This window comes from Agelaius tricolor, unplaced genomic scaffold (assembly GCF_023055355.1).
Source record: "Agelaius tricolor isolate 1412-34295 unplaced genomic scaffold, bAgeTri1.0.p SCAF_185, whole genome shotgun sequence".
Taxonomy (NCBI): domain Eukaryota; kingdom Metazoa; phylum Chordata; class Aves; order Passeriformes; family Icteridae; genus Agelaius; species Agelaius tricolor.
The window spans coordinates 21,318-47,986 of record NW_027269445.1 but is presented as its reverse complement, the minus strand read 5'-3'; the positions used below and the strand labels follow the sequence as shown (position 1 = coordinate 47,986).

General features: G+C 57.7%; 3 protein-coding genes across 7 annotated transcripts; 1 reads left to right on the top strand and 2 right to left on the bottom strand.

Annotated features, from left to right (window-relative positions):
- Nucleotides 1-106: 106 nt before the first annotated feature.
- On the bottom strand, nt 107-6,625 carry SLC3A2 (solute carrier family 3 member 2). Its single transcript, XM_071421086.1, has 10 exons — nt 6,477-6,625; nt 5,184-5,661; nt 4,644-4,820; nt 4,167-4,261; nt 4,008-4,076; nt 3,572-3,636; nt 2,732-2,924; nt 1,783-1,920; nt 1,344-1,403; nt 107-774 (listed from the first exon to the last, which is right to left on the bottom strand). Exons 2-10 carry the CDS (start codon nt 5,659-5,661, stop codon nt 433-435), a joined length of 1,617 nt encoding a protein of 538 aa, XP_071277187.1. The 5' UTR covers nt 6,477-6,625; the 3' UTR covers nt 107-432.
- Nucleotides 6,626-7,179: 554 nt separating this feature from the next.
- Nucleotides 7,180-23,377, top strand: SART1 (spliceosome associated factor 1, recruiter of U4/U6.U5 tri-snRNP). Of its 5 annotated transcripts, XM_071421085.1 has the most exons (20): nt 7,180-7,537; nt 7,900-7,951; nt 8,059-8,114; nt 8,930-9,056; nt 10,124-10,229; nt 10,990-11,067; nt 11,164-11,263; nt 12,231-12,370; nt 13,231-13,419; nt 14,166-14,287; nt 14,943-15,091; nt 15,570-15,720; nt 16,863-16,986; nt 17,455-17,568; nt 18,704-18,791; nt 19,940-20,030; nt 20,859-20,994; nt 21,706-21,795; nt 22,463-22,584; nt 23,196-23,377. In XM_071421085.1, the coding sequence occupies exons 1-20, from the start codon at nt 7,216-7,218 to the stop codon at nt 23,212-23,214; spliced, it is 2,376 nt and encodes a 791-aa protein (XP_071277186.1). In that variant the 5' UTR covers nt 7,180-7,215; the 3' UTR covers nt 23,215-23,377. The 5 variants fall into 5 exon arrangements, 3 of the variants coding, with proteins under 3 accessions (XP_071277186.1, XP_071277184.1, XP_071277185.1); XR_011678231.1 differs by lacking the exons at nt 22,463-22,584; nt 23,196-23,377 and having other exon boundaries at nt 7,181-7,537; nt 15,570-15,700; nt 16,821-16,986; nt 20,859-20,954; XR_011678230.1 differs by lacking the exons at nt 22,463-22,584; nt 23,196-23,377 and having other exon boundaries at nt 7,181-7,537; nt 15,570-15,700; nt 16,821-16,986.
- Nucleotides 23,378-23,456: 79 nt separating this feature from the next.
- On the bottom strand, nt 23,457-26,576 carry EIF1AD (eukaryotic translation initiation factor 1A domain containing). The gene is made up of 6 exons (XM_071421087.1): nt 26,466-26,576; nt 26,140-26,233; nt 25,598-25,706; nt 25,114-25,222; nt 24,450-24,494; nt 23,457-23,823 (listed from the first exon to the last, which is right to left on the bottom strand). Exons 2-6 carry the CDS (start codon nt 26,224-26,226, stop codon nt 23,457-23,459), a joined length of 717 nt encoding a protein of 238 aa, XP_071277188.1. The 5' UTR covers nt 26,227-26,233; nt 26,466-26,576.
- Nucleotides 26,577-26,669: the final 93 nt, after the last annotated feature.

Here is a 26,669-nt window from a genome sequence, read left to right as displayed (position 1 = left end):
CCCTACCCCCCAACATTCCCCTGGGAGCCCCAAATCCTCCCCCTTATTTTGGGGCACTCCTGGGGATACCCTCAGACCCCCCCCAAAAACCAAAACAAACCCAAGGTCACAAATGCAATTCATTTATTCAGAATTTGATTGGGGGGGGGGGGAACGCCAACACTCCCAGAAAACAAAGAAAAACCCCCAAAACTGAGCTGGGGAGAGAACAAAAAAAAACCCAAGAAGACTTTGGGGGAGAAGGATGAGAACCCAAAAAATGACAGACGGGAGATGAGTGTGGGACCCCCAAAGTGAGGGTGAGCAAGGATGGTGGGGGAGGGGGCTCAGGGCAGGTTTGGGGTGCTGGGGGAGATCAGGGTGGGTTTGGGGTGCCAGAGGCAGCTTTGGGGTGCTGAGGGGGGGGTCAAGGCAGCTTTGGGGTGCCCGGGCTCACTGGGGGCTGTAGGGAAAGCCCAGCAGCAGCCCCTGGTAGGGCCCCACCCTGAGCTCCTGCAGCTGCACCTGCGGCTCCCCGGGCTCCCTGGGGCCGGTGCTGAGGCGCAGCGTGGCCCACTCGGGCAGGGGGGGGTCCAGGGGGTCTCTCTTGACCGAGAAGGGTTTGAGGGGGGCTCCGTGGGGGTTGAGCAGCAGCAGGAAGCGCTCGCTCTGGTCCCAGCGTCGCAGCAGCGCCACGGCCGAGCCCGCGGGCACCGGCAGCGCCTCCCCCAGCAGCAGCGAGCGCTCGTGGGCCCGCAGCGAGGCCAGCGCTGTGCACAGCTCCAGCTCCGGGGGCTGCAATCAGGGGGGGCTGCGCTCAGGGGGGGTGGGACACCCCCAAATGCAGCCCCGAAAAGAGAGGGTGCTGGCCCTTTAAGGAGGCAGCGGGTGGTGTTACCCTTTTAAAGGCGCGTTGCCCTTTTAAGGGCGCATTACGCTTTCAAGAACACGTGACCCTTTTAAGAGTGTGTTGCCCTTTTAAGGGTGCATTGCCCTTTTAAGAGTGCGTTACCCTTTTAAAGACACATTACATTTTAAAAAAAGGTGTTGCCCTTTTAAGGGTGCATTGCCTTTTTAAGGGTGCATTGTCCTCTTAAAGACACATCACCCTTTTAAAAATGCATCGCCCTTTCAAATGTGCGTTGCCCATTTAATTGCACATTGCGGGACCCACCCTAAGGCTCCGCCCACCTATGGGTGTGGCCAAAACAACCCCACCCCTTAAAAGCCATAAATGGACATTAAAGACCCACCCCCAAAAGGGGAGGTGTCACTCTAAGCCACACCTCTTAAAACAAACCACGCCCCGTCCCATCAAGCACCACCCAGAGCTGATGTCAATCACAGCTCCAAGCCCCGCCCACCTCAGAGCCGTTCCCGCCTTTTTTCGGGTCCTCGATGGAGTCCCACGGCATTGTTGGCAGCTGGGGGAAAAAACGGAGAAATTGGGGCAAAAAATGGAGAAATTGGAGCAAAAAACGGTAAAATTAGGGCTAAAACCCCAGCAAAACTGGGGCAAAAAATGGCAAAATTGGGGCACAAACCTGAAATTACAGCAAAACCCAAGGGAAACGAGGCAAAACCCAGGGAAAATTTGGGTCAGGGCACCATCCCAAGCCCCTCCCCTGCACCCCTAAAAACCCCAAATCCCTCCCCAAACCCCCCCAGTGCCCAGAGCTTCCCTCCAGCCCCCAAATCGCACCTGCAGGCCCCAAATCCCTCCTCAGATCCCCCCAATGGATCCCAGCCCCCCAAATCCCCCCTGTAGCCCCCCAAACCCTCCCTTTCCCCCCCTGTTGGTACCTGTTGGTTTTTGGGGGGCCGGGGCAGCCCCAGCTCGTCGCCGTAGCTCAGCACGGGGGTCCCGGGGAGCCCCCAGAGCAGCAGCAGCTGCTGCAGCCTCAGGCTGGGGCTCACCCAGGACTCCCACGGGGACCCCACCTGTGGGACAGGAACCCCAAAAAGTGGGAGGGGGCAGGAAGGTGGCACTGGGGGCAATTTGGGGGTCCCGGGGATGTTTGGGGGCTGATTTGGGGGGGGTTGGGGGTGCAGGAGGGTCCCACAGGGGGGTGGGAATTTGGGGGTGCCCGAGGTTCAGGGTTGGGGGGGATTTGGGGCTCCTGAAAGGATTTTGGGGGATCCCAGGGGAGGTTTTGGGGTCCCATTTGGGAGTCCGAAGTGGGGGGAAAGGAATTTGGGGTTCCTGAAGGGATTTTGGGGGTCCCAGAGAGGTTTTGAGGTTCCTGAAAGGATTTTGGGGGATCCCAGGGGAGGTTTTGGAGTCGCATTTGTGATACCCAGAGGATGGGGGGGATTTGAGGTTCCTGAGGACATTTTGAGGGCTCCCAGGGATATTTTGTGGTTCCTGAAAGGATTCTGGGGGGTCCTGGGGAGGTTTTGGGGTGCAGCACTCATGCTCCAGCCCAGCCCCATGGAAGAGTCCCAGGGGCTCAGGACTGGGGGGTTTTGGGGCTCCTGAAGGGATTTTGGGGGTCCCAGGGAGGTTTTGGGGTGCAGCAGTCACGCTCCAGCCCAGCCCCACAGGGAGATTTTGGGGATTTGGTGTTCCCAGGGAGGTTTTGGGGGTCCCGGGGGGGTTTTGGGGTGCAGCACTCACGCTCCAGCCCAGCCCTACAGGGAGGTTTTTGGGATTTGGGGGATCCTGGGGAGGTTTTGGATCTCCTGAAGGGATTTCAGGGTTCCCAGGGGAGGTTTTGGGGGTCCCGGGGGGGTTTTGGGGTGCAGCACTCACGCTCCAGCCCAGCCCCACGGAGGAGGAGTTGGAGCTGAGGAAGTTGAGCAGGTTCCTCACGGCTCCCTCGGGCGATTCCTGGTCCGGTTTGGGCTGCAGGGGCTGCAGGAAGGGCCCCAGGAGCAGGCGCAGCCCCCCCGGGATCTGGGGCAGCAGCCAAGGGTCCTGCAGGCGAGTGCCCCCCACCAGCACCCTGGAAACACAACAGGGGCACCCCAAAATATGGGGGGGAAATGAGGGGAGAAGCCCAAAAACGGGAAGGAAAAATCAGAGGAGCAAGCAAAAAACGAGGAGGAAAAGGTCAAGGGAGCAGGCTAAAAATGGAAGAAAAAATGTCAGAGAAGCACCCGAAAAATGGGGGGGGGGAAAGTCAAGGAAGAACCCCAAAAATGCAAGCAAAAAGATCAACAGAACAGCCTAAAAATGGAATAAAAAAGGTCAGAGGAGAACCCCAAAAATAGAAAAGGTCAGGGGAGCACCCCAAAAATGAGGGGAGGAAGGAAAGGGGAGCACCCCAAAAATGTGGAGGATAAGTCAGGGGAGAAGCCCAATAATGAGGAGGGAAAACCAAAAAATGGAGAGAAAGGTCAGGAGAGCGCCCCAAAATTGAGGGGAGGAAAAGGGGAGCACCCCAAAATTGAGGGGAAGGTCAGGGGGGCACCCCCAGCACCCAAAACAGGGGAAGGAGCCCAAAGTGGGGGCTCCATGAGGCAGAAGATGAGGAGAAGAAGAGATTTGGGGGATCAATGAGTTTGGGGTGACATTGGGGTAACACTGGGGACACTTTTGGGGGGGTCAGGGAGTTTGGGGTGACAGTGGGGACGTTTTTGGGGGTCAGACCTGGCCACGCCGCTGGGGCTCGGCTCCTGCTCCGTCAGGTTCCTCCACTCAGCCACCACCGAGGGCTGGGGGGACATGGGGGGATCACCCAGAGACCCCCAAAATCCCCCAATTCTGCCCCAAAATTCCCCCCTCCCAATTCTGTGCAACCTCCCCCAGTTCTGCCCCAAAAAGCCTCCAATCCTCCCCCCAAAAAACCCCAATTCTGCCCCAAATTCCCCTCAATGCTGCCCCAAAACACCCTAATTCTGCCCTAAAAAATTCCCTCCAATCCCGCCCCAAACACCCCCCCAATTCTGCCCCCAAATCCTACCCCAAAAAACCCCAAAGAAACCCCAAATTCTGTCCCCAAAGAAACCCCATATTCTGCCCCCAAATTCACCCCAAATCCTGCCCCAAAAAGCCCCAAATTCACCCCAAATCCTGCCCCCCTCACCGGGAGCTCCTCGATGCCATCCAGGAAGACCCCAGCAATGTCCTGCTTCAGCCAACGGCTCAGGGCAGCCTGGGGGGGCACAGGGGGGGTCAGGGGGGTCCCCCAAATCCCCCACCCCCCCCGAGCCCCCCCAATCCCCCAGAGCCCCCCCAGACTCACCTGGACCTGCTGGTGCACTTTGGGGTCCTTGGCTGCGTCCCCCCAGACCCGATCCCCAGTGGGGTTTGGGGTCAGGTCCAGAATCACCTTCAGTCCTGGGGGGGGGAGAAAATGGGGGGGTCAGGGCACCCCCAAACCCCCCCAGCACCACAGACACCCCCCCCACCAATTATAAACCCCCCATCATTATGGGGGATCCCCTTTTGGGGAGGTTCCTCCAATCACCCAACCCTGGGAGCACCCAAATTCAGACCCTCCCCCTCAATTTTGGGGTGTTGTCCCCCCCCAATTCTGAACCTCCCACATTTTGGGGCTCCCCCCAAATTCTGTGGGGTCCCTCCCCCCTCCACCACTTTGCCCCATATCCAACAATTCCCCCCCAAATTTTGGGGTTTTTCTCAGTGCATCCCCCTCCCTCAATTCTGGACCCCCCCAGTTTTGGGGTCCCCCCGGTTTTGGGGTCCCCCCCAGCCCCACCTTTGTCCTTGGCCGCCTGCAGGAGGGCGCTGAAGTCCTGGATGGTGCCCAGCTCTGGGTCCAGCTCCTCCAGGGGGGGGATCAGATCCTCGGGGCGTTTTTGGGGGGCCACGGGGCCCAGCACCAGCCCCCCCACCTGCAGCTTCTCCTTCAGGTACCCCAAACGCTTCTCCACACCTGCACAAGGGGGTGAACCCCAAATCTGACCCCACAGCACAACCCCAAAATCCTCCCAGGAGCACCAAAGAGATCCCAAACACTGCTGGGGACCACAAAATCCCAACCCTGAGAGTCCAAAATTCCAACCCAGGGGTCCCAAAAATTCCTCAAGGATCTCAGAATCATCCCAGAATTGGAGGAAACTCCAAAATTCCCAAGATTTCGGGGACCCCTAAAACTTTGGAGATCCTGGAACCCCCCCAAAAGTAGGGGTGGGGACCCTCTAAACCCCCCCAGCCATCCTTTGGGATCCTTCCACCCCTCTGGGGACCCTGTAAACCCCCCCAAACCCCCATGGGACCCCCCCAGACCCCTCCTCACCTTTCAGATCGCCCCCAAACGCCTTTGGGGGGGCCCTGTAGAGCGCCCCGAGCTCCCACCAGGCTTTGGCAGGCAGGGGCTGGCACCGGGGGGCCTGGGCCACGATGGCGGCAGCGGCGCCCAACATCCCGAGCCAGCCCCCCCAGAAGAGCACGAGCAGCACCAGGCGGGCCCGGGCCCAGAGCGGCGTCCCCGCCTCCCTCAGCAGCTCCTCCTTGCCCAGCCCCGTGAATTTGGGGCTCCCCGAAACCCCCGAGCCCCCCAAAGCCGCCTCCTCCTCTTCCTCGGGGGGGATCTTCATCACCAGCCCGTTCTTCTCCCCGCCCGGAGCAGCGGCCGGCGCTGGGGTGGGGTCGCGGTGGGGAGGGGGAGGCTGAGGGGGGGAGCCGGGCTCGGGCTCGGCCGCCGCCGCCATCGGCTCCTTCTCGGCCTCCAGCGCCGACAGCTCCAGCTCGCGGGGCGGAGACTCGGGATCCATCTGGGGAAAAGAGCACGAAATCCTCAGGGATTGCCCCAAAAACCTTCGGGGATCGCCCCAAAAGGGATCGCCTCGAAGCCTTCAGGGGTCACCCCAAAAACCTTCAGGGATCGCCTCAAAAACCTTCGGGAATCAGCCCAAAAACCTTCAGTGATCGCCCCCAAAAACCTTCAGGGATCGACCCCAAAAGGGATCGCCTCGAAGTCTTCAGGGCTCCCCCCAAAACTTTCAGGAATCGACCCAAAAGGGATCGCCCCAAAACTTTCAGCGATCAACCCAAAAACCTTCGGGGATCGCCCCAAAACGCTTCAAGGATCGGCCCAAAACCCTTCAGGGATCGCCTCAAGACCCTTCAAGGATCAGCCCCAAAAACCTTCGAGGATCGCCTCAAAAGGGCCTGGGCGGGGTTGAACTTTCACCCTAAAGAGCCTCAAGGGGGAATCTTTGAACCCCGACTTTGCCCCTGGCAGGGAAAGGCTCCTAGAGAGACTCAGGGCTGCTCCCCACCCCACAAAAACTCCTCAATGTTTTTCTAGAAATCCCCTGGTCAAGCTAAAAGGTTCTTGTGGGGGTTTTAAGCTCCTCTTGAGCATCCAACACCACCCTGGGGACCCCAAATCCCTCACAGGACGCCCCAAAATCCTTCCAGGCCTCGGGGCCCTCCCCAGGCCCTCCTTGAACAACCTTGGAGGGGATCTCGAGCCCTTCGCGCACACCCAAATAACCCACCCGGACACCCCAAAATTCTCACGGGGCCCCCAAATTTGTTTTTGTCCCCCAGAAATTCCCCCAAAGCCCCTCAGGGCGTGCGGTACCTTCGCCGAGTCCTCGTGACGGGCGCGAGGGGGCTCGGCGGCGCCTTTTATAGTCCGCGATAACCACGCCCACTTTGCGGTGACCACGCCTTCAGCCCCGCCCTCCGGCGCCGCCAAGGCGCCCGCGCCGGGCGGATCAAAGGGCACGAGGCGGGGGGGGGGCCGGAAGCGCCCCGGGGCGAACGGGGCGGGACAGAGCCCCGGAGGGCGCGTTTTGGAGTCGGTGGTTCGCACCACGGCTCAGCGGAACGCTAGTTATGGGAGTCGAGCCCATTTCTTCTCCTGGAACATTCTCTGCACCCCTGGCCTTTTCGGGTTCCCCCCATGCGCCGCCATTTTGCCGCACCCCAAGCAGCCGCCATTTTGGTGTTTTTAAAGGCTCTTTTGATTTCTGCTGGGCGCCACCATTTGTTGTGCCCCGGGGGTGCGCTATATACGGAGCCCCCCCCACCAGGCTGCCCGCACGGGGTCTCCTCACTGGAAACCGTGTTGGAAGATCTCCGGTGCCACTTACGGAGGTCTTCAGCCCTCTGTGGGGGAACAGGACGGCGCCACAACCATCCTGCTCATTCTGCGCACCCCTCCGCGCTCATAATGGTTCATCCCACAGTGACCCCTCAAGTCCCGCCTACACCTCGACCAATCAGCACCGCGCTCCACCGGAAGTAGCCGAATACCGGAAGCGTATCCATGGCAACTACCGGAAGTCCCGCCCTCTCCCGGAAGTAGCGGCGCGGCCATGGGCGCCTCGAAGAAGCACCGGGAGCGCGGTGGGGCTGAAGCGGCCGAGGAGGCCCCGGGAGCGGCCGGGACGGGCGGCGGCGGCGGCAGCAGCAGCAGCGCGGGGCGGCCCCGCGAGCACCGAAAGCACCGGCACCGTGGCGGGGAGCGGCGCGGGAAACGCAGCCGCTCCCGGGGAGAGCGCGGCGGCTCCGGGGGAGGCTCCGGTTCCTCGAGGCGCGGAGGGACCGAGGATGCCGGGAGGAGCGGCCATGGCCGGGGCGGCTCCGAGAACGAGCGGAGAGCCAAGAGGGAGAGGAAGGAGGAGCGGGAGGAGCCCGGTGAGGGCGGGAGGGGAAAAAATTGGGGGGGCCTGGGGGGATTTGGGGAGAATTTGAGGGAATTTTGGGTTTTGGGGGGGGCAGCTGTGGATGGGGGAGACCCCAGAGGGATTTTGGAGGGGCTAAAGGGAATTTTAGGGATTTTAAATTGATTTTGGGGGATTAAAAGTAAATTTTGGGGAGGTAAAAGGGGAATTTTCGGGAGTTAAAGTAAATTTTTGGGAGATTAAAGGGGATTTTGGGGGTTAAAAGGGGGAATTTGAGGTCCATGAGTGTATTGGGCTGGGGCAGTACCTCAGGGGGTACCAGAGGAGCTTCCCCCCCTAATTAATTACTAATAATTTTTTGATTACTCTTCACAGCTGCTCCCAAATCTGCAGCAGGTGAATCCTCCCTGAGCGTGGAAGAAACCAAGTGAGGACCCCCCCAAATATCCCAAAACTGGGGTTTCCCCTCCCTCAAATCCCCCAAATTTGGGGTCCCCCACCCTGAAACCCCCCTGACCCTTTTGTGGTTCCCAGTAAGCTCCGGGCCAAACTGGGACTGAAACCACTGGAGACCAGCACGGCCAAGAAAGGTGAGGGGAATTTGGGGGAGTTTAGGGCATTTTGGGTTTTTTGGGGCTGATTTTTGGTCTGGTTTTAGGGGAGCCCAGGGGCTGATTTAAGGGCTGATTTTGGGGTTGTTTTTGCCAATTTTGGTGCTGATTCTTGGGCCTGATTACAGGATGCTCACGGTTCATTTTAGGGTCAATTTTGGGCCATCTTGTGGTTGATTTATCATCTAAATTTAGGGCCAATTTCAGGACCAATTTTGGGCCTGATTTGGGATTTTTGGGGCAAGTTTTGGGGTGTCCTGGGGCTGATTTTTGGGCTGATTTTGGGGCGGATTTTGAGACCGATTTTACCAATTTTGGGGCTGATTTTGGGGTGGATTTTAGAGTGCCCTGGGGCTGATTTTGGGGTGCCTTGGGGATGATACGGGGCTGATTTTGAGGACGATTAGACTGATTTGGGGGCTGATATCGGACTGATTTTGGGGTGCCCTGGGTCTGATTTTGTGTTTGACTTTGGGGCTGACTTTGGCCTGATTTTGGGGCCGATTTTGCTCTGCTTTTGGGCCGATTTTGGGGCAAATTTTGGCCTGATTTTGGGGCTGATTTCACTGATTTTGGGGTGTCCCGGGGCTGACTTTGGGGCCGATTTTGGGCCGATTTTGAGGCTGATTTTGGGCTGATTTGGGTTGATTTTGGCCTGATTTTGGACCAATTTTGGACCGATTTTTAGCCTGATTTTGGGCCTGATATCAACCTGATTTTTGGCCGATTTTGGGCCTATTTTGGGCCTGATTTTGGACCGATTTTTGGGCTGATTTTGGCCTGTTGTGGAGCAGAGGCAGGCACCAAGGAGGACCCGGTGGCAGCCGAGGTGATCAATCCCCTGGCGCTGCGGCAGCGCGAGGAAATCCGCGAGAAGCTGGCGGCGGCCAAGGAGAAACGGCTGCTGAACCAGAAACTGGGGTACGGAAATGGGGGAATGGGGGGCACTGGGAGGGGGTTTGGGGGGCTGGGAGGGGGTCTGGGAGGAATTGGGGGGGTTAGGAGGGGGTTTGGGGCAGTTTTGGGGGGACTGGGAGGGGGTTTGGGAGGAATTGGGGGGGTTAGGAGGGGATTTGGGGCAGTTTTGGGGGGACTGGGAGGGGATTTGGGGGTGTTTAAGGAGGAATTAGGAGGGTTGGGAGGGATTTGGGGCGGTTTGGGGGGTGTTTAGGGGATTTTGGGGGGACTGGGAGGGGATTTGGGGGTGTTTGAGGAGAAATTAGGGGGGTTGGGAGGGGATTTGAGGGTGTTTGGGAAGGAATTGGGGGATTTTGAGGGGTGTTTAGGGGATTTTAAGGGAGCTGGCAGGGGGTTTGGGGGGCTAGGAGGGGATTTGTGGGGTTTGGGGAGGAATTGGGGGATTTTGGGGGTGTTTAGGAGATTTTTGGGGGGCTGGCAGGGGGCTGGGGGGATTGGGAGGGGATTTGGGGAGGGATTGGGGGGTTTGGGGGTGTTTAGGGGATCTTTGGTGAGCTGGGAAGGGGTTTGGGGGTGTCTGGGGAGGAAGTGTGGGGGTTTGAGGGGCCTGGGAGGGGGTTTGGGGGGATTTGGGGGAATTTAGAAGGAATTTGGGATCTTTGGGGAAGAATTGGAAGGATCTGAGGGGTGTTTAGGGAATTTTGGGGGTAGCTGAGAGGGGGTTTTGAAGGAATTGGGGGATTCCAGGGGGGATTTGGGGTTCTCAGGGGGAATTTTGGGGGGGCAGGATGGCATTTTGGGGAATAGGAAAAGTTTAGGGAGGATTGGAAAGATTTTAAGACTGTCTGGGACAAAACTTTAGGGCACAGAAAATAATTTAGGAACTTTTTTAGGAAGCACAAAAAACATTTCGGGGTAAAATTTGCAAATCCAAGTAAAACTCTTTACGAATATTGAGAAAAACTTGGAATTTTTGAAAAGCCGAGAAAACCCAGGAGGATTTTAGGGATTCGGGGCTGATTTGAGGCATTTGTGAGGACCCTAAAATGTCCTTTTTTTGCCCCAAAAAGGAAGGTGAAGACGCTGGGGGAGGAGGAGCCCTGGCTGGACGACGCGGCCGCGTGGATCGAGCGCAGCCGAGCGCTGCAGAGGGAGAAGGAGCTGGCAGAGAAAAGGGTGGGAAGGGACCCCAAAACCCCAGGAAACCCCAAATCCCAGAAAACCCCAAATCCCCCCCATATTCAGTCCAAAACCGGTGTTTTTACCCCAATTTTTAGAGATTTTACAGCAAAAATTTGGATTTTTAGAGGATTTTTTAATGGGTTTTCCCACCTAAAATCCTGATTTTGTCCCAGGTTTTGGGAATTGTGGAGCTGCCTGAAATTTAGGTTCAATTTTAAGGTTATTAGTTAATAATTCCCAAAAAATTAAAGAGTTTGGGGGTTAAATCTTTCTTCTGAAATAAGTTATTGGGTTAAAATGGGGAATTTGAAGGCTAAAATTTAGATTTCATCCCAATTTTTAAGAATTTTTACCCTCAATGTGATTTTTAGGGTTATTCCCTCAAAACCTCCCTAAAAACAATGCTTTGAGGCCTTAAATTTTTGCTTTTTGCAGTAAACTTTTCAAGCACGGTGCTAAAATCACAAATTTTGACCCCAAAATTCTGCTCCCACCTCAATTTTCAGGCATTTTGGAATCGCTTTAAGGTTAAATCCGATTTTTAAGAGCATCCCCAAACAACCCCATTCAACCTGAAGGATTTGGGAGCATTTCCCTTGGGTTTGTTGCCAAGTTTTGAGCCAAAAATGGGAATTTTGGGGTAGTTTTTCTCCTGATGAGAAACTTCCAGGTTTCCATTCCTTTGGGATGGGGCTGGGGGCGTCCCTGGGTGTCCCTGGGTGTCCCCAAACTGGTGTCACTGGGGGCTTTGCAGGCCAAGCTGCTGGAGGAGATGGACCAGGAGTTCGGGGTCAGCCCCTTGGTGGAGGAGGAGTTCCAGCGGCGCCGGAGGGTGAGGGACACTGGGGACAGCTTGGGGACACTGGGGACAGCGTGGGGACATTGGGGACAGCGTGGGGACAGGCAGTGACCCCCCTGTGCCCCCCAGGAGCGTTACAGTGCCCGGGACCTGCAGGGGCTGACGGTGGAGCACGACCCGGCCTCGATCCCCGAGGGACAAACGCTGGTGCTGACCCTCAAGGACAGGGGTCAGTGGGGACATGGGGACATTGGGGACATCAGGGGCAGTGGGGACATCAGGGACATTGGGGACATTGTGGTGGTGGCACAGGGAGAGGGGGCAGTGGGGACAGGGCTGTCCCCAAGGGCCATGGGGAGGGTACGTTGTGTGTGGGGTGGTTTGTCCTTGTCCACGATGTCCTCTCACTGTCCCCTTTGTCCCTTCCCTGTCACCTCCCTGTGTCCACTGTCCCCTCCTTTCCTGTGTCCCCTGTTTGTGTCCCCTATTTGTGTCCCCTGGCTGTGTTCCTGTGCTGTGTCCCCTGTTCTGTCCCCTGTCCCTGTCCCCTGTCCCTGTCCCCTGTTGTGTCCCCTGTCCGTCCCCTGTCCCTGTTCCCTGTCCCCTGTCTGTCCCTGTCCCCTGTTCTGTCCCCTGTCCCTGTTTCCTGTCCCTGTCCCCTGTCTGTCCCCTGTCCCCTGTCCCCTGTCCCTGTCCCCTGGCTGTGTCCCCTGGCTGTGTCCCCTGTTCTGTCCCTTGTTTTGTCCCCTGTCCCTGTCCCCTGTCGTCTGTCCCTGTCCCCTGTTTGTCCCCTGTTCTGTCCTCTGGCTGTCCCCTGTCCCTGTCCCTTGGCTGTCCCCTGTTCTATCCCCTGTTCTGTCCCCTGGCTGTCCCCTGTCTGTCCCCTGTTCTATCCCCTGTCCCTGTTCCCTGTCCCTTGTCTGTCCCTGTCCCCTGTCCCTGTCCCCTGTCTGTCCCTGTCCCTGGCTGTCCCTGGCTGTCCCTGTCCCCTGTCCCTGTCCCCTGTCTGTCCCTGTCCCTGTCCCCTGTCTGTCCCTGTCCCTGTCTCTTGTCCCTGTCCCCTGTCTGTCCCTGGCTGTCCCTGTCCCCTGTCTCTGTCCCCTGGCTGTCCCCTGTCTGTCCCTGTCTGTCCCTGTCTGTCCCCTGTCCCTGTCCCCTGTCTGTCCCTGTCCCTGTCTGTCCCTGGCCGTCCCCAGGTGTCCTGGAGGCCGGTGAGGATGTCCTGGAGCAGGTGGCTTTGGCCGCGGCCGCGCGCGCTCAGGAGGAGCAGGAGCTGCGCCGGCGCCGCCCCAACTACGACCCCTACGGAGAGCAGGAGCCCGGGCCCGGCTCCCAGGTACCTGTCACGAGATATCGCGATATAGCAGTGCAGATTGTGAGATATCGCGATATATCACTATGTATCATATATACATGAATCAGATACGTGTTGTGACATCATGGTGACATATCAGCATACATTGATCAGTATTATGGCATATCAGTACTTATTGATTGATATCGTGACAAATTGTGATGTACTAATTGGTATCATGACATATCACTGTATATTGATCAGTATCGTGACACATTACCATGTGTTGATGGATATCGTGGTATATCGTGACACATTGATTAGTATCATGATGTATCTCCATATATTGATTGATATCATGACATATCACCGTACATTGTTCGATATCACGATGTATTGCATTATATTGATTGAAATCATGATACATCGTTCGATATCGCAATTTATCGCCACACATCAATTGACATCAGGATTATCGCTCGATATCGCGATACGTTGATTGACATCAGGGTTATCGCTCGATGTCACAATACATCAATTGACATCAGGATTATCGCTCGATATCGTGATACATCGATTGACATCAGGATTATCGCTCGATGTCACAATACATCAATCGATATCGTGAGGTATCGCGATACGTGGACTGAGATCACCATACATCCATCGGTGTCAGGACGTGTCGTGATACATCGACTGAGATCACTATTACTGTTCAATATCGCGATACATCGATGGCTATCACGACATGCCGTGACCTATCGATTGGCATTGCGCTGTGTCTCCATGCATTGATCCATACTGTATCACTGTTTATCGATTTGATATCACGGTATATCATTTGATATCGCGATATATCGTTCCATATCGCGACACACGTGTCGCTCCCCGTGCCCCCCTAGGCGCCGGCGCTGCTCCCTCAGTACGATGAGCCGGGGCCACGCCCCTCGTTCCGCCTGGGCCCGGGGGGGACGCAGGACACGGGCGGGGACCCCCGGCCCGGGCCCCTCCCCCCGCCAGGCCCCGCCCCCCAGAGCCTGGAGCTGCCCCTCCCCCGCCTGGCCAGCGAGTACCTGAGCCCCGAGGAGATGGTGAGGGGGGAGGGGGGGTTGGGGGGGAATTTGGGGGAATTTGGGGTCATTGGGGGGATTTGGGGAGACTTGGGGGTCATTGGGGGGGCCGGAATAATTTAGGGCTGGGGGGGGACAATGGGAGACATTTGGGGGGGGAATTGGGGTAATTTTGGGGGGGATTGGGGGTCACTGGGGGGACATTTTGGGGGCAATGGGGGTAATTTGGGGAGGGTTTGAGGTCATTGGGGAGACATTTTGGGACAATTTTGGGGGGGATTGGGGTAATTTGGGGAGGGTTTGGGGCCATTGGGGGGACATTTTGGGAGAATTTTTGGGGGGGATTTGGCATTTTTGGGAGAGGATTTGGGGTCCTGGGAAGGATTTTGGGGTGATTTGGGGAGGATTTTTAGGGTAAGTTGGGGTTATTGGAGGTAACTTGGTGGGGATTTGGGGTCCTGGGGAGGATTTTGGGGTAACTTTGGTGTGATTTGAGGTAATTTGGTGTAACTTGGGGTACTTCTGGTGTAATTTGGGGGTAATTCAGTGGGGATTTGGAGTCTGTGGGGGGCATTTTGGGGCAATTTAGAGGGGATTTGGGGTCAGTGGGGGAGGATTTTGGAGTAATTTTGAGGTGCTTTGGGGTGGTTTGGTGGGGATTTGACACCTGTGGGGAGGATTTTGGGGTGCTTTGGGATAATCCTGGGGTGATTTGCTGCGGTTTTGGGGTGATCTGGGGCCATTTTGGGCCATTTTGGGGTTCCCAGGCGGTGACGTTCCGCAAGACGCGGCGCCGCGTGCGGAAGCTGCGCAGGAAGGAGAAGCCCCTGAGGGCCGACGACCTCCTGGCCACGGCCCCGGGGGACACCCAGGGGGACTTCGGCTCCAGGTGGGGCTGGGGGGTCCTGGGGTGGAGGGAGGGTCCAAAAAGGGCTGGGGGGAGGATTTTGGGGGTCCTGGAGGGGATTTGGGGGAGATTTGGGGGGTCCTGGGGGGGTTTAAGGGGTCCTGGGGGACAACTGGGGGATCCTGGGGGGGGTTTGAGGGGTCCTGGGAAGGATTTGGGGGGGGATCCTGGGGGTGTGGGAAGGTCCTAAAAGGGCTAAGGGGGGAATTTTGGGGGATTTTGGGGACATGGGGGTGTGGGGAAGGTACTAAAAGGGTTAAGGGGTGGATTTGGGGAGTTCTGGGGAGGATTTTGGGGGGTCCTAGGGGGGATCCAGGGGTCCAAAGGGGTTGGGGAGGGTCTTTGGGCGATTTAGGGGGTCCTGGGGAGGATTTGGGGGGTCCTGGGGGAATTTGGGAGGACCTGGGATATTTTGGGGGTTCCTGGGAAGGATTTTGAGGGGTCCTGGAGGTATTTTTGGGGGATTTTGGAGGGTCCTGGGAGGGATTTGGAAGGGATTTTAGGGGAGTCCTGGGGGATTTTGGGGTTCCTGGGAAGGATTTTGAGGGGCCCTGGGGTATTTTGGGGTCCTGGTGGGTGCCTGGGGCAGGTCTTGGGTGTCATTTTTGGGGTTCAGTCCCCCCTAAATCCCCTGCAGGTCGCGGGGCCGGGGCCGGCGGGTGCAGGAGGATGAGGAGGGGGCCGGGGGGGACCCCGAAAACGGCCCCGACCCCCCCGAGGGGACCCCCCAGGCCCCGCTGCCCTCGGACGACACCCGGACAGAGAACATGGAGATCAGCAGCGACGGTGAGGGGGGTTCTGGGGGGTTTTGGGGGATTCTGTGGGGTTTTGGGGGGATTCTGTGGGGTTTTGGGGGGATTCTGTGGGGTTTGGGGGGATTCTGTGGGGTTTTGGGGGGGTTCTGTGGGGTTTTGGGGGCTTTCGGCCTGGATTTTGGGGGATTTTAGGGGAATTTTGTGGGGATTTTAGGGGGATTTTGTGGGGTTTTGGGGGCATTTTAGGGGGATTTTAGAGGGGAGTTTGAGAGGATGTTGGGGGGATTGGAAGCTCTGGGGGATTTTCGAGTGAATTTTTGGGGAGGTATTAAGGGGGTTTTTATAGAATTTGGGGTCCCCCATGTCCTGTGCCCCCTCCCCGGCCCTGCACAAGGATGAGATACAGAAGGAACCAGGGGGATTTGGGGGTGTTTTAGGGGTCTTGAGGGGGATTTTTTGGGGGGATTTTCTGGGATTTTGGGGTCCCCCTGACTGCAATGTCCCCCCAGATGAGGCCGCCCCGCCCGGGACGCCCCCGGCCCTGGAGGAAGATGAGGCTGAGCAGGAGCTGCAGCAGCAGCTGGAGCGGGGCCGGCGCCTGCGGCAGCTGCGGGAGCTGCGCGAGGGAGGGGGAGAGAAGGTGAGACCCCTCCCCAAAAATCCCCCAAAAACCCATCCAAAAACCCTCCCAAATCCCCCCAAAAACCCTCCCAAAAAAACCCTAAATCCTCCTCTAAAAACCCCACAAAAATCCTCCTAAACACTCCCAAAATCCCTTCCAAAAATCCCCCTAAAACCCTCCCAAAAACCCCAAACTGCCGCCAAAATCCCCCTCAAAACCCCAGCAAAAACCTCCCAAAACTCTGTCTCCACAGCACCCCAAAAAGCTCCCACTTAGCACCCCAAAAATCCCTTGGGGTTCCCCTAAAATCTCCCTGAGAATCCCCAAATTTGCTCTTCCCAGAAACCCTAAAATACCCCCCAAAATCCCCCAAAATCTTCCCTTAACTCCCCCAAATCCCTCCCAAACTGCCCCAAATCCACCCCAAACCCCCTTAAATCACCCCCAAAATCCCAAAACCCCCAACTCCTCTCAAATCAGCCCCAAATTGCCCCAAATCCCCCCAAAACTGCCCCTGGCACCCCCAAAATCTCCTTTTGGGAACCCCAATCCCAAAACCTCCCCCAAATCTCCCCCATTCCTCCCCAAACTCCCCCAAATCTGCCCCAAATGCCCCAAACTCCTCCATATCTCCAGTAATTCCTCTCCAAATTGCCCCAAATCCCCCCCAAAACTCCCCATGGCCCCCCCAAATCATCTGCTGGGACCCACCCAATACCAAAAACTCCTCCAAATCTCCACCAATTCCTCCTCAAATCCCCCCCAAACTCCCCCTGGCACCCCTAAACCTCCTTATGGGACCCCCAATACCAAAAACTCCCCCAAATCTCCACCAATTCTTACCCAAATCCCCCCAAATCTCCACCAATTCTTACCCAAATCCCCCCCAAACTCCCCCTGGCACCCCTAAACCTCCTTATGGGACCCCCAATACCAAAAACTCCCCCAAATCTCCACCAATTCTCACCCAAATCCCCCCCAAAACTCCCCCTGGCACCCCTAAACCTCCTTATGGGATCCCCAATCCCAAACCCCCCCTCAAATCCCAACGCCCTCCCCAAAACCCCTATTGAGGACCCCCTCAAACGGGGGCGCTAACCCCAAATTTGGGGTCCCCCCCGCCCCCTGCCCCCCCCAGGTGCTGGAGCTGCTCCGGGGGGGCTCCGGGGGGGTCCCGGGGGGCCCGGACCCGCGGGGGGGGGGGCAGCATCGTCTTCAACGCCACCTCCGAGTTCTGCCGGACCCTGGGCGAGATCCCCACCTACGGCCTGGCCGGGAACCGCGAGGAGCAGGACGAGCTCATGGTCAGGGCTGGGGGATTGGGGGCGTTAGAGGGGATTTGGGGGGGTTAGAGGGGATTTGGGGGGGATTTGGGGGCGTTTCAGGGGTGTTAGGGGGGATTTGGGGGCGTTAGAGGGGATTTGGGGAGGATTTGGAGGAATTTGGGGGCGATTTGGGGAGGGTTTGGGGCAGTTTTGGGGGGGTTTGGGGGGCATTTGGGGGAGTTTTGGGATGGATTTGGTGCCCCCATATTTGTCCTCTCCGTCTCCCCTGCTGTCCCCCCTGTCCCTGCTGTCCCCAACATGGTGTCCCCAACGTCCCCTGGTGTCCCCGTGGTGTCCCCAATCCCCCAACGTCCCCATGGTGTCCCCAACGTCCCCTGGTGTCCCCATGGTGTCCCTGGTGTCCCCATGTCCCCATGGTGTCCCTGCTATCCCTATGGTGTCCCCAATGTCCCCAATGTCCCCATGGTGTCCCCCTGGTGTCCCCAGGCCCTGGAGCGGGCCGGGCGCCCGGCGTCGCCCCCGGAGCCGCCGGACTCGGAGGGGGAGGAGAACGTGGGGTGGAGCAGCGTGAACCTGGCAGAGGAACGGCAGCACCAGGACGTGAGGGGTTAAACGGGGAGACAGCCCGGAAATGGGGGGAACACCCCGGAAATGGGATGGGGGACCCTGAAAATGGGATGGGGCACCCCGGAAATGGGGGGAAGCACCCTGGAAATGGGGGGGAAACACCCCGGAAACGGGGAGAAACAGCCCAAAAATGGGATAGGGGACCCCGGAAATGGGATGGGGCACCCCGGAAATAGGATGGGGGACCCCGGAAATGGGGAGAAATACCCCAAAAACGGGATGGGGGACCCCAGAAATGGGATGGGGGAGCCCGGAAATGGGGAGAAACACCCAAAAAATGGGGGGAAACACCCCAAAAATGGGGGGAAACAACCCGGAAATGGGGGGGAAACACCCCGAAAACGGGATGGGGGACCCCAGAAATGGGAAGAAACAACCTGAAAATGGGGGGAACACCCCAAAAATGGGGAGAAACAACCCAAAAATGGGATGGGGGACCCCGGAAATGGGGAGGAACATCCCAAAAATGGATGGGGGACCCTAAAAATTGAGAGAAACACCCTGAAAATGGGATAGGGGACTCTGAAAATGGAATGGGGGACCCCAAAAATTGGAAGAAACACCCCAAAAATGGATGGGGGACCCCAAAAATGGGATGGGGGGCCCGGAAACAGCATGGGGAGGCTCCGAAAATGGGATAGGGACTCCCAAAATGGGGAGAAACACCCCAAAAATGGGCTGGGGGACCCCAAAAATTGAGAGAAACAGCCCAAAAGGATGGGGGACCCCAATAAACGGGATGGGGGGACCCCAAAAATGGGAGAGAGTTTAAGATTCGGGGGTGGAAATGGACAACTTAAAATAGAGAGGGGAGGCTAAAAATGGGATCCCAAAATGGGGAAATCTCGTAAATGAGGGACCCCAAAATTTGGAGGAAAACCTCGAAATTTGGGGGAAACCCCAAAACTGGGGGGGGAAAGCCCTGAAATGGGAGGGCCACAGATGAGCACCCTCAAAAAACCCCAAAATTGAGACCCTAAAATGGGGAGACCCCACAAATGAGGCCCCCCCAAAAACGAACTCACCCCAAACTCCCCCTTTGGGGACCCCGTGGGGTTTTTGGGGGTTCCCCGGTTTTGGGGTGCCCCCTGACCCCCCCTTTGTTCAGTTCTCAGCCTCGTCCACCACGATCCTGGACGAGGAGCCCATCGTGAACCGGGGCCTGGCAGCGGCGCTGCTGCTCTGCCAGAACAAAGGTCGGGATTTGGGGGGAATCTGGGGGGTTTTGGGGTCCCTCAGTGGGGTTTGGGGTCTGTGAGGGGAGTTTGGGGTTCTTAGAGTGAGATTTGAGGGAAATTTGGGGGTTTTGGGGTCCTTCATGGGGTTTGGGGTCTGTGAGGGGAGTTTGGGGTTCTTACAGCGGGATTTGGGGGAAATCTGGGGGGTTTTGGGGTCTTTCATAGGGTTTGGGGTCTGTGGGGGAGTTTGGGGTTCTTACAGTGAGATTTGAGGGAAATTTTGGGGGTTTTTGGGGTCCTTCATGGGGTTTGGGGTCTGTGAGGGGAGTTTGGGGTTCTTACAGCGGGATTTGAGGGAAATTTGGGGGATTTTGGGGTCCTTCCAGTGGGATTTGGGGTTCTTACAGTGAGATTTGAGGGAAATTTGGGGGTTTTTGAGGTCCCTCAGTGGGGTTTGGGATCTGTGGGGGAGTTTGAGATTTGAGGGAAATTTTGGGGGTTTTTGAGGTCCTTCATGGGGTTTGGGGTCTGTTGGGTGGATCTGTGGGGGAGTTCGGGGTTTTTACAGTGAGATTTGAGGGAAATTTTGGGGGTTTTTGGGGTTGTTCATGGGGTTTGGGGTCTGTGGGGAGGGGATCTGTGGGGGAGTTGGGGTTCTTCAGTGGGATTTGGGGGAAATTTGGAGGTTTTGGGGTTCTTACAGTGGAATTTGGGGGGTTTTGGGGTCCTTTCAGTGGGGTTTGGGGTCCTTAGGGGGCTTTTGGGGAGACTGTGGTGCTTTTGGGACTCTTTTGGGGAGTTTGGAGTCCTTGAAAGGGGGATTGGGGTCATTATGGGGGGTTTGGGGTCTCTGTGGGGATTTTGGGGTCTGTTTGAGGGGGTTTTGGGGTTCTCTGTTGGGTTTTGTGGGGTCCCCGTGGAGTTTTTAGGGTTCCCTGTGATGTTTTGGGGTCCCTGTGGTGTTTTGGGGTCCCTGTGGTGTTTTGGGGTCCCTGTGGGGGTTTTTAGGGTTCCCTGTGATGTTTTGGGGTCCCTGTGGGGTTCTGTGGGTCCCTGTGGGTTTTTTAGGGTTCCCTGTGATGTTTTGGGGTCCCTGTGGGGTTCTGTGGGTCCCTGTGGGGTTTTGGGGTCCCTTGGGGTGTCCCACGTGTCCCCCCTATCCCCAGGGCTCTTGGAGACCACGGTGCAGAAGGTGGCGCGAGTGAAAGCCCCGAACAAATCCCTGCCCTCGGCCGTGTACTGCATCGAGGACAAGATGTGAGTGCCACAAATGTCCCCTGGGTGTCCCCTGGGTGTCCCCTGGGTGTCCCCAGTGTCACCTCAGTGTCACCTCAGGGTCACCTGTGTCATCCCTTGTGTTGCCTCTTCTGTCACTCAGAGCCTCCCAATGTCCCCAATGGTGTCCCCAATGTCCCCAGGGCCAGGGATGACAAGTACAGATGGCAGGAGGAGTTCCCAATGGTGTCCCCAATGTCCTCAATGGTGTCCCCAATGTCCCCATGATGTCCCCAATGGTGTCTCCAGTGGTGTCCCCATGTCCCCAGGGCCATTGATGACAAGTACAGCCGGCGGGAGGAGTTCCCAATGGTGTCCCCAGTGCTGTCCCCATGTCCCCAATGATGTCCCCAATGTCCCCAATGTGTCCCCAGGGCCATCGATGACAAGTACAGCCGGTGGGAGGAGTTCCCAATGGTGTCCCCAATGGTGTCCCCATGTCCCCAATGATGTCCCCAATGTCCCCAATGTCCCCAGGGCCATCGATGACAAGTACAGCCGGCGGGAGGAGTTCCCAATGGTGTCCCCAATGGTGTCCCCAATGTCCCCATGATGTCCCCAATGTCCCCAATGTCCCCAGGGCCATCGATGACAAGTACAGCCGGCGGGAGGAGTTCCCAATGGTGTCCCCAATGGTGTCCCCAGTGCTGTCCCCATGTCCCCAATGATGTCCCCAATGTCCCCAATGTCCCCAGGGCCATCGATGACAAGTACAGCCGGCGGGAGGAGTTCCCAATGGTGTCCCCAATGGTGTCCCCAGTGCTGTCCCCATGTCCCCAATGATGTCCCCAATGTCCCCAATGTCCCCAGGGCCATCGATGACAAGTACAGCCGGCGGGAGGAGTTCCGGGGTTTCACGCAGGATTTCAAGGAGAAGGACGGGTACAGACCGGACGTCAAGATCGAGTACGTGGACGAGACCGGCCGCAAGCTCACCCCCAAAGAGGTGGCGTGTCCCCAAAACACCCCACAGTGTCCCCAAAACACCCCACAGTGTCCCCAAAACACCCCACGGTGTCCCCAACACCCCCACGGTGTCCCCAAAACACCCCACAGTGTCCCCAACCCTCCACAGTGTCCCCAACCCTCCATGGTGTCACCAACACTTCATAGTGTCCCCAACCCTCCATGGTGTCCCCAAAACACCCCACGGTGTCCCCAAAACACCCCCACGGTGTCCCCAACACCCTCACGGTGTCCCCAACGCTCCATGGTGTCACCACCCCCATGGTGTCCCCAACCCTCCATGGTGTCCCCAACACTTCACAGTGTTCCCAACACCCCCACATTGTCCCCAACCCCACCATAATGTCCCCAACGCTCCATGGTGTCCCCACCACCCCCCACAGTGTCCCCAAAACCACCCCCACGGTGTCACCAACCTTCCACAATGTCCCCAAACCCACCCCAGTGTCCCCAGCACCCCCACGGTGTCCCTTGACCCCAAAACATCCCCAAGCCCCGTGGTGTCCCCAATGTCCCCAGTGCCCCCAATGTCCCTCCTGCTGTCTCCAATGTCCCCCCAATCCTCCAATGTCCCCCCAACATCCTCAATGTCCCTGATGTCCCTAAGCCCCCTGCTGTCCCCAATGTCCCCAATGTCCCCAGTGTCCCCAATGTCCCTGTGTTGTCCCCAATGTCCCCATGCTGTCCCCAGGCCTTCCGGCAGCTCTCCCATCGCTTCCACGGGAAGGGCTCGGGGAAGATGAAGACGGAGAGGAGGATGAAGAAGCTGGATGAGGAGGCGGTGAGGGGCGTCAGGGGTTTGGGATTTTGAGGGGAATTTTGGGGATTTTTTTGGGAATTTTGGGGGATTTTTGGGAATTTTTTGGGGAATTTTTGAGACCCCCCCTCTGCGCTCCCATTGGGGTCTCCACCCCAATTTTGGGGTCTCGTGGTGCTGCTGAAGTTTTTGACCCCAATTTTGGGGTTCCTGGGATGTTTTTTGAGGTTGTTGGCCCAAATTTTGGGATCCTCCAGGCTGATTTTGGCATCCCCTGGAGCCTTTTGGGGTCCCCCCAGCTCCACTGGGGAATCCCAAGCCAAATTTGGGCACCTCCAGCCCCAATTTTAGGGTCTCCCCGAGGTTTTGGGGTCTCCCCGAGGTTTTGGGGTCTCCAATACCCTGCAATGGGACTGGGGGTTTCCCTTGTGATTTTGGGTTTTTTTCTTGGAATTTTTTGGGGAATTCCCAAAGTTTTTGGGGTCCCCCTGATTTTGGGGTGCCCCTCTGATTATGGGGTGCAGCCCCCAAAGAAGGGGAGCCCCAATGTCCCCCCAGTGTCCCCCAGCCCCCAAAACTCGGGGGGTTCCCTTTGGGATTTGGGGAATTCTCCGGGGTTTTTTTGGGGCCGTTCCCGGGGTTTTTGGGGTTCCCCTGATTTGGGGGTCCCCCCCCGTTTTTTGGGGCGCAGCTGCTGAAGAAGATGAGCTCCAGTGACACCCCCCTGGGCACGGTGGCGCTGCTGCAGGAGAAGCAGCGGGCGCAGAAGACGCCGTACATCGTCCTGAGCGGCTCCGGCAAGAGCATGAACGCGTGAGCGCCAAACTGGGAGCACTGGGAGGGACTGGGGGGGATTGGGGGGGGACTGGGAGGGGATTGGGATGGACTGAGAGAGACTGGGATGGAGTGGGAGGAATTGGGAAGGGACTGGGATGGACTGAGAGAGACTGGGATGGAGTAGGAGGGACTGGGAGGGGATTGGGATGGATTGGGAAGGGACTGGGATGGACTGGGAGGGACCAGGATGGATTCAGAGAGGACTGGGATGGACTGGATGGAGTGGGAAGGAACTGGGAGGGACTGGGATGGATTGAGAGAGGTCTGGGATGGACTGGGAGTGACTGGGAGGGGATTGGGATGGATTGGGAGAGACTGGGATGGATTCAGAGAGGACTGGGATGGGCTCGAAGGGGACTGGGATGGACTGGGATGGGCTCAAAGGGGACTGGGATGGACTGGGATGGGCTCAAAGGGGACTGGGAGCACTGGCGGGAACTGGGATGGACTGGGAGGAATTGGGAAGGGACTGGTGGGGAGACTGGGATGGATTCAGAGGGGTCTGGGATGGACTGGGAGTGACTCAAAGGGGACTGGGAGCACTGGGATGGACTGGGACGCTGACACCCCCTCCCTTTTCCTTCCAGGAACACCATCACCAAGTGAGGGGACACCTGGGGACACCTCGGGGACATCGCTGGACACCCTGGGGACACTTTTAGGACTCTTCAGGACACCCCTGGAACCCTGGGGACACCCCGGGGACACCCTTGGGGACATCCCTGTGCCCCTCCCCGGCCCTGGGGACAATAAAGGCCTCCGGGAGTCACTTTGTGTCACCGCGTGTCACTGGCGGGGAGGGGACACACAGAGCCACCCCAGAGCCACCCCAGTGCCACCAGCATCCTTTATTGGGGAGCGTCCCCGCCCTGCCCCGTGTCCCCCCTGTCCCCCCTGTCCTTGTTCCCAACGTCCTTTGGCCGCGGGGCCCCAGTCCCCGCGGTGTCCCCAGTGTCACTCGTGTCCTCTGTGTCCCCCGAGTGTCCCCGGCTGCCGCGCTCTGAGCTGGCCCTGGTGTCCCCAGTGTCCCCTTGGGTGTCCTCGGTGTCCCCATCGCTGTCCTCGCTGTCCCTGGTGTCCTCCTCATTGTCCTCATTGTCCTCCTCGCTGTCCCCGTCGCTGTCCCCCGTGTTGTCCTCGCTGTCCCCAGAGCTGTCCCCGGTGTCCCCAGGGGTCCCCCCCCGGTTGGTGTTGACAAAGAGCCCCTGCTCGTCACTGGGGGGGTCACACAGGGGGGGTCACGGTGTCCCCAAAGTGCCACCGTGTCCCCAACTGTCCCCTTGAGCCCATTCTGAGCCCTCCTCCCCATTATTGTCCCCATTAATAACCCCCAATTAACCCTCCCAATTATCCCCCTCAATTATCACCTCCCCAATTAACCCCCCCAGTTATCACACCCCCAATTAACCCCCCAACTGATCACCCCCAATTAACCCCCCAATTATCACCTCCCCAATTAACCCCTCCAGTTATCACCCCCATTATCACCCCCAATTAACCCCCCAAATTATCACCCCCCCTAATTATTCCACAATTATTACTCCCCAATTAACGTCCCATTATTGTCCTCATTAATGAACCCCAATTAATATTATTGCCCCCAAATTAACACTTCCATTAGTTCAAATTAATTAAGATCCCATTATCACCACCCAATTAAGACCTCCATTATCCCAAATTAATTAGGATCCCATTATTTCCTCCCAATTAATCCTCATTATCACCCCCTAATAAACACCACCTCATTGCCCCCAATTACCAAATTAAAATTAAATTAAAACACATCCCAATTAACCCCCGTTACCGCTCCCCAATTAATTAATTCCCCCTAATTAACTCACCCCTCCTGGGGGCTTTTCCTCTCCAGGGGCGCGAAGGCCTCGGGCCTGAGGGGATTTGGGGCAATTTGGGATATTTTAGGGGGGATTGGGGCATTTTGGGATTTTTTTGAGTTTTTGGGGGGGGGTTGGTGGAGTTTTGGGGTTTTTTTGTGGGAGTTTTGGGGTTTTTGGGGCATTTTAGGAAGTTTTGGGGTATTTGGGGGGGATTTGAGGAGGTTTGGGGTATTTTGGACTGATCCGAGCTGTTTTGGGGTGGTTTTGGGGTATTTCTGGGAGGATTTGGGGAAATTTTAGGGGATTTTGGGAGTTTAGGAAGAAATTGGGGTTTTGGGGGGATTTTCTTTGGGTATTTTTGGGTATTTTGGGAGGATTTTGGGGCAGTGTTGAGGTTTTTTGGGGCATATTTTGGGGGAGTATTTTGGGCTATTCTGGGGCAGTTTTGGGGTATTTTTGGGTATTCTAGGGCAGTTTTGGGGTACTTTAGAGGTCCTGGGGGGTATTTTGGGGGTATTTTCAGGGTTTTGGGGATGTTGGGGCCATTCTGAGGTGTTTGGGGTATTGGGGTGGGTTTTTTGGGTTTTGGTGGGGTATTTAGGGGTTTTGGGGGTATTTTGGGGGTGTTTTGTGGTATTTTGGGGTCATTTTTGGGGTGTTTGGGTCATACCAGAGCCCCTGGCGCTGCAGGGAGCGCACGTGGGGCGGGAGCAGCACCAGGGAAATTTCAGCTTTGACCTTGGAGCCCTCCAGGATGGGATCGACCAGCAGGAAATCACCTGGGGGGACAGAGGGGACACTGAGGGGACACTGAGGGGACACTGAGGGGACAGCCCAGGGTGGGGAGGGGACAGCAAGGGGACAGTGGGGGAGGGCAGGGGGACAATGCCCTGGTGACAAAGGCAGTGACAGGGTGACAATGACAGGGGATATGACACAGGACAATGACACAGGGACAGTGACAGTGATGGTGGCAGTGTCACCTCTCTTGATCCAGATGTGCTTCCTGAACCGCGGTGGCACTGACAGGGTGACAGTGACACTGAACAACGATAGGGTGACAATGACAGGGTGACAATGACAGGGTGACAATGACACAGGGACAGTGACAATGACACAGTGACAATGACAGGGTGCCAGGGTGGCAGTGTCACCTCTCTTGATCCAGATGTGCTTCCTGAACCGCGGTGGCATGCTGGCCAGGAACCGCGTCCCCTCCGCCGTCTCCACCTCGTGCAGGTTGTTCCCCGGTGTCCCCAACACCTGGGGGACACGGCCGGCCTCAGGGTCCCCTCGGTGTCCCCTCAGTGTCCCCTCTGTCCCCAGAGCAGCGTCTTTTCCCTCGTGTCCCCCCAATGTCCCCACATCCCCCTGCCCTGTCCCCCCATTCTCCTCAATGTCGTCAATATCCCCCCATTGTCCCTGATGTCTCCCCGATGTCCCCAACGTCACCCCCGTGTCCTTGATGTCTTCAATCCCCACAGTGTCCCCAATGTCCCCCCAATCTCCCCAATGTCCCCCCAATCTCCCCAATGTCCTCCATCCCCCGTGTCCCCCCGATGTCCCCGCTGTCCTCCTGTCCCGGTTCTCACCCTGACCACGCTCTGTCCCCCTGCTGTCCCCAACGTCCCAGCTGTCCCCAATCCCCACAATGTCCCCAATGTCCCCGATGTCCCCCCCCTGTCCCGGTTCTCACCCTGACCACGCTCTGTCCCTCCGCGGGCTGCACGCGCTCCTCCAGCAGCTCCCTCACCACGTGCTTCCGCTTGGTGGCGCGCGACATGGCGGGGCTGGGGGGACACGGGGGGGGCTCAGGGACCCCCGGGATGGGGGCGGGGCTGGGGGGACACGGGGGGGGCTCAGGGACCCCCGGGATGGGGGCGGGGCTGGGGGGACACGAGGGGGGGCTCAGGGATCCCCGGGGCTCCCCGGGATGAGGGAGGGGCGGGGGGGGCTCCGGGACCCCCCCGGGACCCCCCCGGGACGCCCCGGCCCCGCCCCCACCGCGCGGCGCGCGCTCACCTGCGGCGGCACTTCCGGGTAGAGCGGCGGCGGAGGCGACGTCACTTCCGGAAAGGAAGGCGGGAATAGGTTAGGCCACGCCCTTAATGAACGGGGTCAAGTACAAAGACCGCCTATAAAAGGGGCGTGGCTAACAGGCATGAGGGTGGGCGTGGCCTAAATGAAACGCGCTCACGCGAAATGAATGGCCGCGTTTGGGGGCGG

Bases quoted from the DNA above. Each gene is read 5' to 3' on its own strand.
- SLC3A2 (XM_071421086.1), bottom strand. From the start codon at position 5,661: ATGGATCCCGAGTCTCCGCCCCGCGAGCTGGAGCTGTCGGCGCTGGAG. The intron at 4,821-5,183 runs GTGAGGAGGGGT...CCCCTTGTGCAG, and splicing joins GTTTGGGGGCGATCTGAAAG to GTGTGGAGAAGCGTTTGGGG. The intron at 4,262-4,643 runs GTGGGGCTGGGG...TCCCCCCCCCAG, and splicing joins GCAGGCGGCCAAGGACAAAG to GACTGAAGGTGATTCTGGAC.
- SART1 (XM_071421085.1), top strand. From the start codon at position 7,216: ATGGGCGCCTCGAAGAAGCACCGGGAGCGCGGTGGGGCTGAAGCGGCC. The intron at 7,952-8,058 runs GTGAGGACCCCC...TGTGGTTCCCAG, and splicing joins CTGAGCGTGGAAGAAACCAA to TAAGCTCCGGGCCAAACTGG. The intron at 10,230-10,989 runs GTGGGAAGGGAC...GGGGCTTTGCAG, and splicing joins AGGAGCTGGCAGAGAAAAGG to GCCAAGCTGCTGGAGGAGAT.
- EIF1AD (XM_071421087.1), bottom strand. From the start codon at position 26,226: ATGTCGCGCGCCACCAAGCGGAAGCACGTGGTGAGGGAGCTGCTGGAG. The intron at 24,495-25,113 runs GTATGACCCAAA...AAATCCCCTCAG, and splicing joins CTGCAGCGCCAGGGGCTCTG to GCCCGAGGCCTTCGCGCCCC. The intron at 23,824-24,449 runs GTGAGTTAATTA...TGACCCCCCCAG, and splicing joins AGGAAAAGCCCCCAGGAGGG to TGACGAGCAGGGGCTCTTTG.